General features: G+C 38.8%; 1 protein-coding gene across 7 annotated transcripts in view; it reads right to left on the bottom strand.

The window, feature by feature from the left end:
• The window catches only part of VPS13B (vacuolar protein sorting 13 homolog B), a 1,017,676-nt gene that overhangs the window by 22,958 nt on the left and 974,372 nt on the right, over nt 1-20,346 (bottom strand). For all 7 annotated transcript variants that reach the window (XM_037803400.1, XM_037803396.1, XM_037803398.1 and 4 more), the window contains 4 exons: nt 19,670-19,953; nt 17,253-17,380; nt 16,866-17,065; nt 3,564-3,682 (listed from right to left, as the gene is read on the bottom strand). In XM_037803400.1, coding sequence (XP_037659328.1) covers nt 3,564-3,682; nt 16,866-17,065; nt 17,253-17,380; nt 19,670-19,953 — 731 coding nt within the window. The remainder of the gene's footprint in view (nt 1-3,563; nt 3,683-16,865; nt 17,066-17,252; nt 17,381-19,669; nt 19,954-20,346) is intronic.

The raw sequence follows: 20,346 nt of genomic DNA, 5'->3' as shown, positions 1-20,346 counted from the left end.
TGCCTTATTAAACACCTCCTGATGGGACACGAGATTTTCATAAGAAACAAAAAAGAACTTAACTTTCAGTACATCATGTTTGGACAGAGCCAGTCACACTCCAACAGGATTGGGAAATGTTCCCAATGGGACTATTACAAGTTCTTGTCATGTTTCTGTATGTGTTTCCCTTATCGATACCAGATTTTTACTCCAAAATCCCTCTAGTCTTTGTGTACTAATTCTCCATACTGATGATCACAAGGCAGAAAGACATAAATAAAATAGCCAAGACTCCTTAAATTGAAAAAGTGGAGCAATAGAAGACTTACCATGAACTCCCACGGCAACTGCCCATCTACCAGCTTCTAAACCCAAGCGCTCTGTTTTTCCTATCTCTTCTACAGCTGAACTGCCTGGCTCCTGTCTCAGGGGAATCCCTCTATGGTGCACTAAATCGCTCTTGCTCTCATCTCCTCAAGGGCATTACTCCAGCATTTCACCCTCTCCTACATCATTTTCTTCTTCTTTCCTGGATCATTACTAGCAGCTTATAAACATGATTTTATTTTTCCTATCTTAAAAAAAGTCTCTCTTGTAACTCTACTTCATCCTCTAGCTACCACTCATCTTTCTGATCCCCTCAACATAAAAACTGCAAAGCATTTTCTACAGACATTGTCTCATATTTCTCTCCTTTCATTCCCAAACTTGCTGCAAACAGGCTTTTGCACCCTGTTCCCCCAACAGTCTACCCAAACAACTCTTGTCAAGGTCACCTTTGACTTCCATGTGGCTAAATCAAATGATGGGTTTTCAGTTTTCCCCTTACTCAATCCGTCAGTGGCATTTGACATTGTTGGTGATTCCCTCCTCCTGGAGACACTTTCTCTACATGTTTTCCAGGACACCACATTCCCAGTCCTTCCACTGTTCTGGTTCCTCATCCATAGTCACCAATGCTAATCCCTCCTCTTCTCCCAGACCTCTTAAAAGTTAAGGTGTACAAGGCTCAGCTCTTGGTCCTCTTCTCTTCCCTATCTCTACTCACTCCCTTGGGGGAATCTCATCTAGTCTCATAGCTTATATGCTGATGATTTCCAAATTTACCTATTTGGCCCAGACCTCTCCCCTGATCTCCAGACTTACATATCTAAACTGCTGGCCCACAGACTCGCTTGGATGTCTAAAAGACACTTAAACTGATCATGTCTATATCCAAATTCTGAATCTTACCCCTAAACCTATATATAGTCTTTCCCATTTCAGTTAATGGCAACCACATCCTTCCAGTTGCTTAGACCAAAAATTTTTCAGTCAGCCCAATGCCTCAACCCTCATCCAACGCGTCAAGAAATCCCATCGACTTTACCTTGAAAATATATCCAGAATCTGACATTCTTACCACTTCCATGGATACCACTATACTCTAAGCCACCAGCATTTCTAGACTGAATAATTACAAGAATCTCCTAACTAGCCTTCCTGCTTACCCATTTGCTTCCTTTATGGTTTACTTCAACAAACCAGTAAAACAATCTTCTATAAATTTAAATCAGATCACATGACTTCCCAATTTTAGTCAGAATAAAAAACAAACCCTTACCATGGCCCCCCCAGGCCCTACACAATGTGTCTCCCTCCTACCAGCCCTCATTTCTCTGACTTCATCCACTACTACTTTCTCCTTCACTCTCTCCACTTGTCCCACACTGGCCTCTGGCCTGATCCTCCAATACACCAACCTTTGGACTGGCTGTGCCTTCTGTCTAGAAAGTTCTTCCCTCAGATACTAACCCCCTTGCCACCTTCAAGTCTTGGCTCAAAATTCAATTTCTTGATGAGGCTTTCCTACACCAATTTATTTAAAACTGCACTCTCCCTCTCCCCAGGCCCTGGCACTGCAGCCATTCCTACTGGGTTCTATTTTTATCCCTGTACAACCCTGCCCTTCTATTGTACCAAATATATATATATATATATATTTTTTACTACATTTATTGTCTATTCCCTCCCTGCCCCTGTGAGAATGCAATCTTCTCAAGGGCAGGGATTTTGGTCTTTTTTATTCATGCCTAGAACAGCACCTGACATCCACTAAGCACTTGAAAAATATTTCTTGAATAGATAAATTAAGTAAGTACAAGTAAATAGATACTTGTGCCTTTCCTATTTCTACCACAGAATGCATGGGTTGTTGCTATTGTCATTAACCAATGTCCTACTAATACCCTTTCTGAAATTGTGGTGTAGGCGTGATCTTTCGTGCTTTACAATTTAAAATTTAGTCTCTAAGTTTGTTGATACTATTACTAACTTAGCAAAGAAAACTTGATAACTAGACTTGTCTAAATATTACAAATTCAAATCAACAGTCCAAATTATGTGTTCTTACCATATATGAAAAGCACAGAACTCTTTTAAGAGAGGGCTGAAACAAATATATGAACATTGGTATTACTATTTTATTTTAATCTTAAATTACTTTTGCTGATTATAAAATGAATGCTTATTGTGGAAAATTAAAATACAGAAGACTAGTATATAATCACTTATAATCCCATCCATGTTGATTAACAATTCTGATTGTTTCTCTTCCCTTCAGTCTTTTTTCTAGGATTGTTTTTCGTATGTGTGTGTGTGTGAATGTGTGTGTGTGTGTATATATATATACATGACAAATGACACATCACTAGGATCATACTTACATATTTAATTTTATATTCTGCTTTATTTTAGATTGTATGACTATATCATATGCATTTTTCTATCCAGGAAAAACTCAATAAAACCTTCTTTTTGGTGGATGTACCATTTATTTATACATTCTCCTACTGATAGGCATTTGCACTCTGAATATTTTGCCACTATAATTAATAATGTGATAATCATCTCTCTTCATATAACTTTGCCCACTTCTCCAGTTATTTCCTTAGCATATACTCTTAAAAGGGATTTTAAAATTCTCAATATCTATATTGCAAACGGGCTGTTCAGAAAATGGCACAAATTTCCACTTCCACCAGGACTCTTTCTTTGCTCACTTGTATTTCCTATTCCTAGAATTTTCTGTTCATGCCTTTTGCCCTTATTTCTTTTTGGAAGGAGGGGATATCTTTATATTACCACTATCAAATTAAATGAGCTCTTTTAAATTAAGGCTATTGACTCTTTGCCTGGTTCATGCTTTTAAAACCTGATAGCAACACTCAGGTTGAAGGGGGGAAAATGTGCCTCTAAGAGTTGAATTTATTTGGAAGTTGAAGTTGTCACACAGATATAGAAGTATTAACTTGCATTATTATAATAATGGTTCAATTCCAAGATGCATGTTTCAGCTTACAAATCGGTTTGTTGAACCTATCACAGAAGACCTGGAAGAAGTAACCAAGAAAGATGCTATATTGCTTCCTCTTATAGTTATGATTTAATGCTAATAACCATACCTTTACGTACAGATTACACAGAAATTAACCAAAGGTTTAACGTATATAGAGGAGTGACAAAGAATACTAAATACTAGGTATACAACTTCATAACAGGAAAGCTTACTTTATGGCTATTGGGAAAATAATTAAACCTACCTGTTAGTATTGGTTAAAAAAGGTCCTGCTTTTCCTTCTGGGGCCAGAGTTATGAAAACTGTGCCACACTGATAAACAATGTCCACGTATATATAGCCAAAACCAGTTAGGAACAAAACCTGCAAAAATGCAATATCTGATTAAAAAGAAATAAGAAACACTTCTGAAATGGCTGACTTCAAATGTCTCAAGTTCTGATTCAATACCACAAACACTTCCTGGTTATATTTCTTTATATCCATATGTACAGGCTAGTCAGTTGACTGAAATGAAAAAACAAAAAAAACAAAAAAAACCCAAAAGATTAAATCCAGATTTTTCAATATCCAGCTGTAAAGCTCATAGAAAAAAAAATGATGGATGACGACGGGGCATGAGTATCTTCATTCTCCGCTTCTTTGGAGTTGGCAAATAATTCTGTATGGGCTGGAGCCCAGCCATGGGGCCAGCTTTATGTGTGCACATGAATCTCAGTGGAAAAAAGCCCTAAAAGTCAGGACTTGAAATGCAATGTGCAAAAAGTTTCAGACTCTTGAATGTTAACTTCCTACCACAGGGGTATCCTTCTGTGCCAGAGACACAAAAGCACAACTGAAAGCCTACCAACAAAATGCTTCACGAATCCCCCTAAGGTCCCTCAAGTAACTTGTAGCAAGAATGCTAGATAAATTAATTTGTTGAGAGTCAAAATTAACTTTTCTACCAAGAGAAGGTGGACTAAGACCTAAAAAATGTTATATCCCAGGAAGCCAGGTGCTAGGCCAGCAGAACAGATGATCTTTCAGCATTAAATACCACCGTTGCTTAAATGAATAAATATCTGAAAACAGAACTATTTGAAAAACAACTCCGAGAACATCATGTTCACAGCCAGGATTACCTGAGAGTAGGGACAAAACCTTCTTATTTTAGGGAAAGTTGATACTGATGATTTGCAATATCAATGGAGTCCAAATCTGGGTCTTCAGTTATTGTTAGGACAGCAAATAAAGGAAGAAAGACAGAAAATTCCTGGATGAAGGAACAAAGTTAGGTGTTTGCTTTGCACGTAACAAATGTATTCTAATTTTCACCAAATGAAGAGGTATCAGAGAGAGTATATATAGATTCACAGGACAGAGTCTCAGATTCTAATTCGGAACCAACTTCAAGGCCACTGTCCTCCTTTCTTATGACGTGGCTCCTCCTTCAGGGATCTGGACCAAATTCAGCACCAGGGAACTTGGATGTCATCTCTACCTCCTCCTCTGCTCATCCACTCACTGCAGTCTGGTGCTTACCAGTCTTCCAGCTTGGTCACCATTCCTCCACCGATGCCTTCCTTTCCATTCTAGGGCCACTGCTTTAGCTCACACCTTTGCCCCACTCACCCCTCCCTATGCCTAGAATACCCTTTCCCCATATAAGCCCTTTCAGAATCCAAGGTATCTCTGCACATACAGCTCAAAGGACATCTTATTCCATGATGCTATTTCCTAATTTCCTTATTGTCTTCCTCAGCTTGATACCTACTCCTACATTCCAAAAGCACTGTAACAATGTATCTATTTGAGCACAAATTTTATTGTTTGTACTACATGTTGTACTGTATATTGTTTGTACTATAGTTACCTGTTTAAACACCTGACTCAATCCCTAGATTGTAAATTTCTTGAGAATGGGGGGTGGAGTCAATTTGCTGTATTTGTATTCTCCATGGACATGTTTCTCAAATGGATAGTTCTGCAAATGCATTTGTTTCAAAAGTCTGCATCCTGAATTTGCCCTATTTGTTCCAAGGTTAAGAATTAAACTATGATAAAATTTGGAATTCAGTCAACTCAAAAAATGGCTCAGCTCATCATCCAGAAACAAAATAGGTATTCTTTGAGAAACATTCATTTGCACTTATAAAAGCCAGCCCTTTGGAGGACATGTAAAATGAGTCACACAGCTTTTTCACTAAGCTGACAGATATGGAATTAGTCATTAGTCACAAAGCTTTTTAAGGTTCTGTTCTCCCTTCTATATTCCCTTTTCTCAATGACTGCCCATAACTTCAGTGTACACCCCAGGTTTTTAGCATTCTGCTAAAAACCAGAACTACTACTCCTCTACGGAGAGAAGGAGGCCCTGGGATCAGAATAGGGAAATATTTATGTACTGCACATTCTCAAAATCATCTTCAGGTTCTATGAAATGAGGATACTTATGCTCTCTGAGATAATAACGATAAGGCAAGCTGATGGTTTCTGCTAACTGTCCAAGGGACTTTTGACAGCAAGCAAATTAATCTAAATCTTTAAGGTACTAGTTCTGGCCAAAAAATTTGGACCCGGGAGATAAATTTTGTTGGGTGTCCTTTTCACTCACCAGTTAAGGGTGGAAAGAACACAGGCTTTAATTCTTGGAGCCTACTTGTCTCTTTCCACATACGGAGAAGCAGGCTCCTCTCAACTACAGACCTTCTGTACAGTGGCAGCTCTAGGGATTAGGGAGTTAGGTACCTAAATACCAGAGAAATTAGGTACCTAAATCCAGGTTCCCCAGAAATTTAAAACAAATCCGTTTGGTTCTGATGGTTTGCTCATTCAGTCATTCAGGCAATTATCTGGAAACACTAGAAGGGTACCTATAAAGAATCAGTTACTGCATTAGGCATGGAGAAGATACGATTACACTCTCAAGTTGCTCACAGCCTAGCTGGTGAAAGGCCAGGTAGACATATACTGAGAAAGTAAGTAACAATTCAAGAGCAGAGTTAAATTAAATGCTTCTCCCTCTTAGTGCATTAACCACCATGGTCTCCATGTAAATTTCATGAGGTCAACGGTTTCATGTCCATTTTGTTCCGTATGTATAACCAGTGCCTGGAACTCAATAAAGATAAAAGCTGATGACATGAATGGCCATCATCTAAATTAGGCTCCTATGGGAGAGACTTCTAGTCTCTATCCATTTCTATTTTTCTTCTTCCAGGAACAGGGCAGGATTATACTCCCCACACTCTTGCAGATGGGTATGGCCATGTGACTAGTTTGGGCCAGTGGGTTAAAGTTAGAATTGCCGCGTATAACAAAGCATAAAAGAGCCAGCCTTCTCCCTCTGCAGTGGCGACTAAAGAAAGCCTTTTGTTTCTGGACCAGTGGTAGGCCAAATCCAGTCCACTGTCTGTTATTGCAAATAAAGTTTTTTTGGAACACAGCTTTGCTCATTTGTTTATGTATTGTCTCTTTCTTATGGCAGAGCTGAATAGTTATGAAGCAGGCTGTATGGCTTGTAAAGTCTAAAATATTTACCATCTAGAACTTAAAGAAAAATTTTTCTGACCCTTGCTTTAGTTGTGGTAGATTGTTACACTAATGTCCCTTGATGCATTGCATATCCCAGTAGCACACGCCCTTGTGTAGTCTCTTCCCATACTGGCTGTGTGACTTTCTTCAGCTAATGGAACATCAGCAAACTTGAAGCAAGAGGATGCTTGACAAAGCTTGCTCTTTGGGGTATGCTTTCTTGCCAGCACATGAGGAAGCCCGGTCCAGCCTTCTTAAGGATGAAACAACACATGGTGGAAGAGATGCCCATACTTCCCCAGTTGAACCTATCCCTCAGCCAGCTCTCCAGCTGAATGCAGCTACATGAGTGATCCCAGGCTAACCCTGCAGAAAAGTCATCCAACAAACCCTCAGAATCATCAGGAGTGGTAAATCTTTTTTTTTTTTTAAGTCACTAGGAGTTGTTACAAAGGTGCAGATTTGAGACGGTGGGGCTTCCATCTATCTGGGTCTCTGAATAACCATGTAGAACAGAGCCCCCAGTGACAAAAACTGGACATGCAGCATGCGCAAGAAATAAGTTCTAGGATTACGATAAGCAGCAAACCTAGCCTATACTAACTAATAGAATTCAGTAATAGAAGTAGAGTTCTATCAGAAACCTAACATATGTGGCCCTGGCTTAACAGTCATGCAGTAGAAATTGTATCAAAAGCTGCAAAAACGGGAATCCATGTCATGAAGTGGCAAAACGTTTAGTAAAACTGCTGCCTGAGATTACTTGGGAGATAGATCATGAACCTAATAAATTTGTAGCTCTAAAAAATGAAGTTTGGAAATAAACCACTAGTAATGTATGTTGGCTGCTGTTGGCTATGTCTGGCAATGTATTATGAAGAAGAGATGAGCTTGGGAAAGAATTGGCCAGTTTGCAAACAAAAATGAAGGAGAATGGAGATTCCAGAATTTCAGGGCCTTGCAAGGCTGGAAATGCCAAATTCTTTGAAACCCCCTACAGTAAGAAATAAAATGCAGAAAGCCACTGAATACAAAGGCATATTAATACTCAGCCTAGGCTGACAACGGGTATCACACCCACTGTTAAAACTTAATTGTCAAGGTGATTTAGGAAAAAGATTAGATTAGGGATAGAAGCTTCTCCACAGAAGCTCTCTTAAATCCAGAGAGGTAAGGAAGCAGGATAGCAAAGAAATGTATCTTAAAAGGACCATGAATATGGTTATTGGCAATGGATTCTCTGGATCCAAATAAATAAGAAAGATATTGAGTTTTTGAGAATTACTACTGCCCCATAAACTCATGAACCTAAATCAAAGAAACTATGATTATTTTAGATTGAATAGAAGCTTCAGATGTGGCCAAGAAAGATCTCCCCAAGGGTGGATCCAGGGACCTGAAGAACAAAGGTGAGGAAGCTCCTCTAGGGGCAGAAAAAGAGCTCAAAGACCATTCTTTGCTTCCGGGGTACAGACCCCACAATAAGTGCCCAGAAAAATTTCAGAGTTTCTATGACAAGAAGCTGTTGTATGTGTCACATTTTTTCCCCTTCCAAATAGGAAGGTTTATTACTGTTACCCTGTCCTGTGTAATGGCTAGGACAGAGGGTGGGGCACATAAGTTCATAGGTTGCTAGACCAAAAGGAGTTACATACGGACCAACTGATCATCACTCAGAAATATCAGATTCTGAGTGGGATGTGGTGACTGGTTAGAACCTTGGGGAGGAGAACTTGTTTGTTCTGTGTATGGGAAAAAGGATGAATTAAATGATTGATGGTGAGAAGGGATTTTTTTTAGTAGTTTGCCATGGCAGAACATCCTAGCCAGTCCTGATTAACGCTTCCATTTAGTTATTTTTTACTGTCTTCACTTCACAGTGGTAGTTGTGGGGAGTGGTGTAGACGAGTATAGGCGACATATAATTAGAGACTTGCTGCTCTAACCTCAAAATGTATTTGAGGGATACTTTGTGTTTTGCCTTTTGTATTTCTATTGGTGCTCCTTGATCAACAACACTTTATCTATTATCTTTTAAGTATAAGAACCACCCCAGGCCTAGATCCTGCCTTCTACTTAGTACATGATCTTTTTTCTACAATTACAAATAAGAAACACTTAAATATAATTTGTGCTCTTCTATAATCTTTATTTAAATTTTATTATATTTATATCCAATGAACTCTAAAAAATTGTATCAACTTAATTTTACTAAGTCACAAGTCCTAAAAGCTCTTAACAGACATGCTTTAGCCAAGGACAAACAACCTCCCCAGAGGTAAAAGGATGTAAAAATGGCATTGATCGTATCTTAGTCTTAAACACATTAGTAAAACATCAGATCTTAAGCCCCTTTAAAGATTATACTAGAGACCCTCTATCTTCATACTATACGGAATGTCTTTGTTCTGAAATTGTATACTGATTCATGCATTTCTGTCCCCTTCGCGGAGCACTAACGTCCAGCTGTCACTGGAAAACTTCTCCTGCTCGTTAAGTCCCAGTAAACCCATGCCTGCTTCTGTGCCTGGAGTGTTTTTTGGCCTAGAAGTTGCACCCTCCCAGGCTCCATGTGAGCTCGGTCTGGGCCCCAACAAGGTGACACAGAGACAATAATGCAAGGCACTCTCTCCGTCTCTTTTTTTTTTGGCCTCCTTTCCCCTGCAGCCTCCCCACCTCCTTAGACTGTATGTGAAGATCCAGGCACAATCAAGAAGAGGTTATAAAACATCACAGCACTGCAGCTAAGTTAAATTATAGGTGTTAGTGTTATTAAAGTCCTTAAACTGCCTTCTCTCCCAATTCTCACTGATTCCCTTTCAGCTGGGCTCCAATTCCCATCATGGTACATCTTTTGCTTCCCCTCTCCACCCCCCACCCTGTCCTACCCCTCCTTCAATTCTTTCTTCTACCTTATTTTGTTGCCCCTTAAAATTTCACTTGCTTCACTATGTGAGACAGTTTAGCCATTACTTTTTCCTCATTCCTGGTCTAGCCTAGCTATCTTTCCACAACCAAAATGGCCCATCCGTTTTGTTAAAGATGCCCTTAGATGAATTCTACTCTCTACTCTTAAAAATGATAATTTTTTCTCCTACTTTTGAATCATTAAGTTTAAGACAGTATAACAATTAACTTGTGTTGGGAGATATGTTTAAATTGATCTGAAGATAATTCTAATTAGGGATTTTCTTTGTTCTGCTGACTTTTGGCAGAAAGTCACTTTTCATATAAAATTTCATCCCCAATCTTTGGGGAGGAATAAATTTAAAATTTACTATGTATACTGCCAGATAAAGTGATTTCTAAAAGAATATCTTAAGAAGGAAACCCATAACATGGAAGAATTGAAGATTTAGTCTTTAAAGGGAAGAAGAGACTTCCACATATGCTAAGGGAATGAACCCATCCTGTAGAGTAAGGGAGCAAAGTGTAGCCCACATGGCCTCAGGTAGTGGTCTGTTTTAAGTGGCCTGGTGGGCTGCATAACCCTCTCTGGGGTGGACTCAGTGTTTTAGCAATCACTTTGGTGGTGGCTGTGGAGACAGACTTGAGTGGGGAGAGGCCGGCAAACAGAGAGACCTTTTAAAGGGATACTGCTAACACGTGGGAGAGGGATGATGCACAAAGGCCTGAACTAGGCCTTGGTGGCAGAGAGAAAGGCAGTTTAGTTTCTAGAGACATTTCTGAGGTATTTGTGACAGATCCTGGTGATTTATTGGATGTGTAAGGGAAGGGAGAGAAGAACAGCATTGGGATGCAGCAGGAAGATAGTCTGAGAAGCCAGAGAGCCCCTGGGTTTGAACCCCAGATCCACTTCTTGTGCAAGTTAATCTCTCTGAGCTTCAGGTTGCAGCCGCCTTTCCGGAATGTGATAGAGTGCCTGACATAAAATAGGCATTCAAAACAATTTTATATCAATATTATTGGAGGTTTGTATGTTGGGATAATAGTGGTAACATTAACTGAAGCAGAGAATCCAGGAGAAGCTGGTTTGGGGAATAGAAAAAGATCATTTGGGTTTCAGACATGTTGAGTTTGAGATGCTTAAAGGTCATTCAGGCAGAGATGTCTGGTGGTTAGCTAGAAACACAAATTTGGAGCTTGGGGAGGGTGTAGGGGCCAGAGATAGATATCTGGAAGTGATTGGGCAATAGATGGTAGCTAAAGTTAAAAAGTCGTAAGATGGATTAGATCTCCCAGAAAGGAGAAGAAGGGAGATGAATTTCTAAGATAATCAAGATAGAAAAGGTTGGATAGGGATGAAAAGGAAATAATAGATATTCTGGATATAATTATTTCCTCTGCATGCTTACTGGAAAACATTTTAGGGAAATCTCTACTCTCAAGTATCTTTGGGAGCAGTTGTGACTTAGAACAAACAGGTAAACACACAGGGGACTCAAGACCAGGGTACCTGGCAGACGTTCTGATAGGTACCAACTTGCTGATACCAGTTCTGATACTGGGGGTGGGGAAGATGAGTGAAGTGAGCAGGAATCCAGATACCCACTTGCATGTGAAAATTCCTGAATGGAGGCTAGGGATATCTCTGAAAATTACTACATGCTGCTTTAAGCATCAGTGCTCAGGGTTGCCTCTGCGTGATCTGCACCAAATGGACTGATTACACATTTGAGTTCTGGTTCATCTAGGTACTTAATGAAGTATCTCATGATGTTCTTGTAGACAAGATAAGAAAAACCTAATCAGGATAACTGAAAAACTGCTTTTAGATGCATTTTCTTATTTAAGAAAAGTGGGCTAGACAGTACAATTTGATGTGTTGGTAGCTAATTGAACTCAAGCATTAGGGAAGTATCAGGTGATTCACTACAGCATGTAGATCTTGGACTTGGCCTGTTCAACATGTTTATTAATGACTTGGATGAACATGTAGAATGCATCCTCACCACATCTATAGATGGCATAAAGCTAACGGGGATACTTAATATGTTAGATGACAGAATTGCAATTTAAAAAAAAAAAAGTGATTTCAACAAACTGAACTAGGCCAATAGCAATAAGACTTAATTTATTGGGGATAAATGTAAAGTCCTGTCATTAGGTTCAAAAAGTCAACTGTGCAGAAAGTAATGTGATAACACCTGGGGTATATGGTTGACCACAAATTTAATAATACCAAACATTGTGAGCTCATTAATAAAAAGCTAACTCAATCTGTGACTTTATTAATGGAAGGGAGGTAATAGCTGGTTAGACCACATTTGGAATAGTACGTGTTATTCTGGCTGCCAGGTTTTTAAGAGGGAACATAATACATGAGTGTGTTCAGACAAAAGTAACTGTGATGATGAGTCTGGAAAATACATTTACTGAAGGAATGATTCAAGGAACCAGAAATGTTTGTCCTGGATAAAAGAACACTTAGACAAGATGCTGAAGCTGCGTTCAAATAATTGTAGTTTTGCCATAATGGACAGGAAGTAAATAATCTGTGATGCCCAAGAGGGCAAAACAAAGATGAATGGACTGGATGCTACAGATGGATAGTTTTTAACATGATAAAAGAAGAAACTTTCTCACAGCCACAGCTGGAACAAGCCATGACTATGATACTAGAAGTTTTCTGAGGCTAGATGTCATCAAAGAGATTATTGCACTAGAGAAAAGGGTAAATTCCTCCTCTAACCTGTACTTTCATGAACTTTCAGGTAGCAATATTTGTAACTAGGGCAGAAGGACAGATAGGTAATGAACAGTTCAGTGATCTCAGCTTGGTGTAGGAAAAACAGGACTAGGCCAGATGCGAGCAGATCCAGGTTCCAAACTGATCTTTCTTACATACAAACCACCTAGCTGACCACAGGTTAAGCCTCCATCCTCTTATCAGAAAAATGAACATAAAAATTATTGCCCTGACTACCTTAACAGAAATTCTGCAGTGACCAAAGTCTCTGTCTTAGGACTTACTATACTTCACTGGACTTATTTAGTTCAGTTCCTTGAAGGCAGGAATTATGCCTTATTCAGGGCAAAGGGTTTGGTACTTGATAGATCCTCAATAAAAAGTTTGTTGAATAGATGGATGAAACACTGAAGACTGCTGATATAAAAGCACTTTGTAAATGATACAGTGCTACATGGAAAGGAAGTTTCCCCACAGTTTGGGGAAAAAAAACCACTAAATGCTTCTGCTAAGAGTTAAAGATTGTGAGAATTTACTGGATCATTTTAGAAGAGAATTCACCTTCAAAAGGATAATTTCAACCCACTTTTTGGGGGTTCAAACTGCTAATTCTTCTTTGCTGTTTCAATGATTCAAAAATTGCTTTTCATTAACAATTTGATGGCTTCCCTTTGCTCTTAAGATAAAAACCACAATCCTTGATGGCGCTATAAGGTCTTGCCAGGTCTTGCCTCCCTAGCTTCATCTTCCATCAACTTTTTCCTTGTCTGGCACAATAGCCAAACTGACCTTTAGTTCCCGGAAAGGACCATGCTCCTTCTACCAGCATAGGAGTCTGAAACATGCTGCTCTTTCAGCCTAGATGAATCTCCAGCCTTTGGGTCTAGTTCATGCCTGTTCATCCCAGAAGGCACAGACTCAAGGTCTTTTACCCAGAGACACATTCCTTGACCTAGTCGACTCTATCAACTAAATGACTCTATCTAGTTGGTCAATACACTATTACAGCACCACTGTACCTTCCTGATTCTTATCAGAGGTTATAATACAAATATTTGTGCCATTATTTGCTTATTATTTATCTCCTCTATATGTAATCTCCTTGAGGAAAGACCTGTGTTCCTTTTTGTTCACTATATTTTAGGTAGTCCCAGTACTAAGTATGATGTCTAGTACATATTAGAGACAGTAAATATTTGTTGATTGAAAGAAGGAAGCATGCGTCACAATGTTTTTGTTATTTAAATGGTAACCATCGTTATTTTCTTTGTACCTTTTATGTTTTGAATTTTTTCAAAATAATGTTGCCTAACTCTGACAAAAATAAGAAATAAAATTTCTCTATCAGAAATTGAAATTCCATACATTATTACATTATTACAGGATTTTAAACTATTTCCCAGATAGGATCAAAATTATGGCTTAAAATTATCATTGCAAACTTATTTTTTATGACTCCGTTTACTGAGAATCTAAAAATTTCTTTCCCTAAAGTCAGGTTACCACCCATTGTCAAACTGTGGACAAGAGCGCCTGCCGCCATGCCAGGGCCTCTGGCTAAATGACCAGGAGTTGTCTTCTAACCGGGTGTGAGCCCGGGACATAAATACAGAAAACCCACACTGACTTCACAGTCAGAATTTTGTGGCCTCCATGCTCTCAGGTATTCCTGATAACCACTGGTCCAAAGAACACTTCTTTATGTGATTATAAAATTATTTTGCACATATTTCCTCTCATACTCTATTTCAAAATTATATATGACACTGTTCTATATAAAAAACTGAGGCAGAGGGCATATCTATGGTTGACAAAAGCTGAAGGAATTTTCTCCCTTACAGCAAGATGGGGGTTTTATGGTGTTTTCATTCTGCTTGTTTAGGTGAGCTTTGAAACTCTCATCCCATCCCCCCAGATCAAGGGTTGAAGGAAAGCTTCTGGAAGACAAACTTACTCCTACATAAGGGCTGCTTCCTTTCATCAGAGGACACAGCTCCCTTCACTCCCCAGTGATTTATATGCCCTGGTGTATTATTGAGGAGAGGCCTGTGAGGGTCTGCAACAAATCTTCCTCCAGGGTAGGAAGTAAACCATGATCTGCAGGACATATGGCACACAGCTCCTGAAAGATTAATGGGAACATGAGACTTTGCTGGGTCCTCAGACCATGAATGATAAGGGTACTGGAAAGAATATCTCCTCTTAGCTTTGAGTACAAAGGTTTGAGGAAATCACAGTGAATGGGAATCCCCAGAGAGAGGTTTGGCAGTAGAACGCCTATTGTAAAGAATCCCCATATAAGTAAGATTTCAAAATATCTTCAAACTGATGCAGGGGAGTTCAAGGACCCCTGAGAAGCTTTCAATATTTATTTTGTAAATTAACAAGACTAGGAATGTCTCCTGAGGCTACACAGATCTAGGAGATTTTCAATATCCATCAGATGAGCACTGCTGGTAGAAATGACACCCCTTGGTAGTTTGGGGCTACAACGAATGCAGGTCTTCAAGGTGAACCTGGCCCTCTGAGCTACTGGGCCATTCTGTCACGTGTCCTTGGGCCAGATCCTTCACCCGTCTCCACAGCGAATGCTCTCCCCAGGGTCCTGACCCTTTTCCTCGCTCTCTTAGTAGATGATTCATTCCACCTTTCACAAATAAACTTAAGGCCATTGAGTATCAATTCACTCAGTTTCCTAGCCCCTTGCTTCAAATATCTCTATCTACATCTGAATCTGTCCTCACCTCTTTTTTCACTGTCAGAAAAGAGGAGGTGGCCCTTCTGTTCAATTCTAACTACTTGTGCTTGGAATTATCTCCTCTGGCACCTCTTCTTCTTGCTCATGTTTTCCACTTCATCTCCTTGGCTGGCTCTCCTCCTACAGTATATAAAGAGCTTCTACCCACTGACAGCACATGGCAAAGCTCCTTGAAAGAACAATTTTCACTTGTTCTTCTTCTTCCTCATTTCCATTTACTCAAAACTTGCAATTTCCAATTGTCCTGCTTGACCTCTTTCCACCATTTTACACTCTGTAAACTGTCTCCTTCAGGGGGCTTTCATGTTTCTCCTCTCCAGCTCCCCTCCGATTACTCTGCTTATTCCTTCTCCATCTCTTATGCTGCTCTACGCTTAAATGTTGGTGTTTCCCAAGGGGATACCTGGGACTTTCTTTTCCTCTTTTTCATGATCTGGGTGACATCATCCTTTCATCCAGTCATTCATTTATTCATTTGATATTTATTAAGATCTTACTGTGTTAACAGGCACTCTGCCATAGCCAAGATGAACAAGGCAGGTAGGTATCTGACTCCCAGGAATCTTGACTTGGTAGGAAATAATTTAAAAAAAATAAGTGCAATAAAATGTTACAAATATTATATGAGCATTTACAGAGAACAGTGGGGGTGGGTAGCTTCACGAAGACTTTTACTATCTTGAGAGATAAGAAGAAATGTGCCAGGAGGACTAGGGCAGTTAGGGAATTCCAGGTAAGGAAGTGGTACACAAGAGTAGTAGTTCAGAGCACAGTCTTCGGAGGCAGATCTGGACATAATCCCAGTCTGTTCTCTTGTAATACAAGGGAATTAGGCCAAATTACTTCTGGAGGTCTCAGTTTTCACTTCTGTAACATGGAGACAGCCCCTACATTACACGACTATTGGTAAAGGTTAAATAAAAAAGAAAATAAAGTGCTTAGCACAATCCCTGGCATAGAGTAAGTGATTTTTAAATGATGACCATTATTATCACTGTAAGTATATTTGTAAATTTAATGTGTTTTGTAATCACTACAATAGGATCTACTTTACAAGCTTGTTATAAAGCTCAAACAAACTAATACATGTGAAAAAACAATAAAAAAATTCAGCATGAAGGAAATGCTAGGTACATGTGCCATTTTCACACAAATAAAACCACCAACATCCAGAATAAAATAAAAACAAATCAGGACATTTTGCCTATTAAAGTTTTAATACTATGATAAGTATGCATATTTTAAAATTAGTAAACTTTAAGGGAATTAATCTAGGATTAACATTATGATTGTCCTAAAAGCTGGATGGCTGGCCTACTTTCTATATATAGGAATCTAACAATTTAATTTCATTTTGACCTTGGATTAGTACCCCGACAGGCTTGCTTTTACCAAACGCGCCTCTCTGGTAAACAGCTGTATAGTATACTTTAGAGATGCATACCTGTTTTTGAGAATTTAAAAGCTAACTAGGATGTAAAAATGGATACACGAGTGTTCTCACACAGAGACAAGAAGTTTGGCATTTAGAAAAACCATGTCTAAAAATAAATAATCAACAAAAGCCTTAGAAAAGGGAATTTTTCTTTGGGCCTTGGCAGGAACACATGTGGCTCACTTACCTGTGTCCCCTGATTGTTGATGTCAATAGCGTCACTCCATTCAGTTGGTATTTCATCTACCAACTCTACTTTCAAAAGAAGGCTAGGAAGTAAGTCTTTGGTTTTGCAGTCTGGATAACTGGAAATCTGATGATACAGCTCATGATGAATTGAGCATTCAGAAGGAATTTTTCTGCAATAAACTTCAAACTTTGGAATATCTGAAATTGAAAAAAAAAGGCATATGCAAACAGGCATCAAAGACAAAGACAGGGAAGCTTCTCAAGGAGGGATGGGAAACACTTTTATTTAGACATTCTTCACAGGATCACAGGTAACTACTAAATCAAAAACTTCCAGAAGAAATATAGGTTTTGTATTCTTAAAATATTATGCTATAAAATGTACCTTTAATGTTTTCCTTTATAAGCATTGTTACTGGACATCTGTTGTGGAAAATTATTCGAGGACTAGGGTCTTCTGAGAGAGTTAAATAAGTCACTCCAAAGTGTTCTTGATATGTCAATGCTATAGCCCTAGAGTGGAATCAAATCAAATGACAGAAGTGATTTAGAAAAAAATGAATGCTTTCTTTCCTATACATGTTTACTTGGATTTGCAATATTCAGAATTCCTTCTAGGATACCCTCTCTTTCAGAACTTGGACAAAATGTTCTCCAGAGAAAGCAGGCCATCCCCTCATCTATTAACTGTCAAACACTAATGGTAGGCTTACTGATTTTTCTGATAATAATAGTTAATACATATATATCTTAAAATATTCCAAAAAATGTGAAAAATTATTTAAAAGAAAAAATAATAATTCTACCACCCAGAAAGAACTACAGTTAACCTTATGTTAACTTTTCGTTCTGGTCTTTTATTTCCCCCTCTATGCATATATTTCTTAAATTCTTCAGATAGAGTACCTTCTTCTTCCTTAAAAATGCTCAATAAATTTTGGGAAAGAAAGAGCTGACCAACTTTTGGAAAGACTACAGCAGAGTTTGAGAATTTGGGTGCCTTCTCATTTTTAATTCTAAAGGGCCATAAGGCTCATAATATGTGTTGTCAAGTTTCACAAGATCATCATACTTTACAGGATCTCCACTTTGACTAAGAGAACAACACTATGTTATCTGGAGTTAGAAAACCTGCCTAGGCTGGTTTGGGCCTAGGCTGCCCTCTACAATAGAGAGAGAAAATTTTCAATTTAGAGTAATAGATTACCAAACAATATTTCATATCAAAGCAGGCAAAAAATTCTCTCTACATTATAAAATTACATGGACTGATTGCCAAAATTAATCAAAGAAATTGGATATTTGCCCAATGTGGCCTTTAGTTTATACTGTCTAAAGGGGGTCAGTAATGCACCAGAGAATTCCACAAATCACCATCTATTTACTAGTCACTGTGAGCAAGTGTGACTCTTCCCAAAGACTGTGTTTGTCTGGAATGTCAAAGTGAATTGCCCATTAGCTTTTGGGAAAACCAATTAATAACACTATCAAATGTGTACTGTTGGATTTGGGGGAGGAGAGAGAGGAGATGAGGTAGTAGGAAGTGAATTCATTTTCAAATACAGTCCTTGGATTAACAAACAAGTTCTTTCCCTAGCCTAATGTGGTAAAAGCTGGGCAAGCCAACTTCAGAGGATTTTTTTTTGAAAGCCAAGAAAGCTGGGGGCCAGCGCTAGAGTATGGTACTTTCAAATTGATATCTACCTTAATACCTACTAGATGGATTAAATCATAGTAATAAATCATACGTTTTAGAACTCTTGGAATTTTAAGCTTAATTTCCAAATGAAATTTTATTTCAAATTTGATCTTCCAGTTTTTCATAGACATAGGCTCATGTCTCTTTCAAAAACAGTTCCTTAAACTTACTACACTTAACATCTCCCATCAGAATATAAGGAGAACCACTTCTCCGCAGTGTTGGGGTGAAAAATGTTTGTGAAATCATGGATAATGTTTGTAAAAGAAGGAGGGATGTGTGTGAGGAACAGGACCTTATTATGTGTATAAAATGGGATAAGTTGTTATCTTTTAAAATATCACTACTAAAAATCTCTGCATACATCAAAAAGGTAAGGTAGCTAAAACCTTAAATAAAGTCCATAAATTCATAATCTTGAGAATAAAGTACCTCTCATAAGTTCTCAATATGTTTCCTTTTGCAGTTGTTACATATACCATACATAAGTTATTCCTGACAGCCGTAGAAAGGACTTAGTGCATGTAAAACAACCATAAAATATAAGTCCAGTTTGAACAAACCATTACATGTCTCTGGCTTGATCCCGTGGTTGTTATTTGCATGACTGGTAATCAGTAACTGAAGTAACTTGTGTGCGATAACAACCACAGAATAGTCTTCTGTGACTTGTATTTACCTAAGTTTTCTCTCAATGACTTTTTTTGAGAAAAATTCCACTTTGAAGAATAAGTAAAAAAATGGAAAAAGAAAAAGATTTTCCAATTTGACTTTCTCATACTATAACCCATATTTCTCATCATTTTACAGGGGCCAAGAAGTCATAAAAGAAGGTGATCTTTCATTTGTGACAGATTGCTACAATTGCTGTAATTTTCCCCACAGTATAAAACCACATAAGGGAGAATCTCATCAGTACACTGGGACAACCCACGTGTGACCATAATACTTGATCAAGAATATAAAGCGTCTAGAAGCCACTAAGCATAAAAGTAAAACCTAGTTTTACTTATGGTGAGCAACTATTCTCCTGTCCCTCTTGGCACATCGATGAATAGCTACACTGAGCAGCAAAGAAGGTCATTCATACATATGCAAAATACCTGGTACAGAATCCATTTTCCTTACAATTCCTGAAGGGCACTGCCACACTCTGCCTTGGAAACTCTTGTCTAACTATAGCTGGCAGACTCCAGCACTGTGAGCTGTTGGCACCTATGGCAGGAGAAAAGCCTAGCAAGATTTGTTTCTGAAGTAGTGATGCATCCACTGCCAACTGACTGATGTCAGGCATTAAGTCCCAGCAAGGAAGGGAGCTGGATTTCACAGCAGACTGTTCTCCACCTGGGCAAATGCTAAAAGTAGTACTGTCTGGAACATGAAAATACTGAAAAAGAAAAGACAATGCAGAGAGAGCACATTTACTATGGTAATACAATGGAGTTAAGCTCTTTGAAGCACAGCTAAGAAACCATAACCACATATTCTCAGGAGGTGGCCAGGTCGATGACATTCCCCTGAGGAATGCTATTCCCCTGAGGAAGCTGCAATGAGACAATTACAAGCAGCGACAGCAGCATCTGCTTTCACAGGCATAATGATAGGGCTGGGGTGATTTAAGAGGTGGTGCAAAGTTCTCATCGCCCCCAGATACTGTAAAAATCCAAATGGTGTGGAAATATAAAGGCCACGTGCTGGTGAGGAAGTCTTTGCAGACAGGTATCGACCCACTGAAAGGGTGTGGCACCCTGAGGGACCTCGGGAAGAAGAGATCTGGTAT

The sequence above is a fragment of the Choloepus didactylus genome, chromosome 14 (assembly GCF_015220235.1).
Source record: "Choloepus didactylus isolate mChoDid1 chromosome 14, mChoDid1.pri, whole genome shotgun sequence".
In the NCBI taxonomy this organism is placed as follows: Eukaryota; Metazoa; Chordata; class Mammalia; order Pilosa; family Megalonychidae; genus Choloepus; species Choloepus didactylus.
Note: the sequence above shows the minus strand (reverse complement) of the source record. Positions and strands in the feature narration are given on the sequence as shown.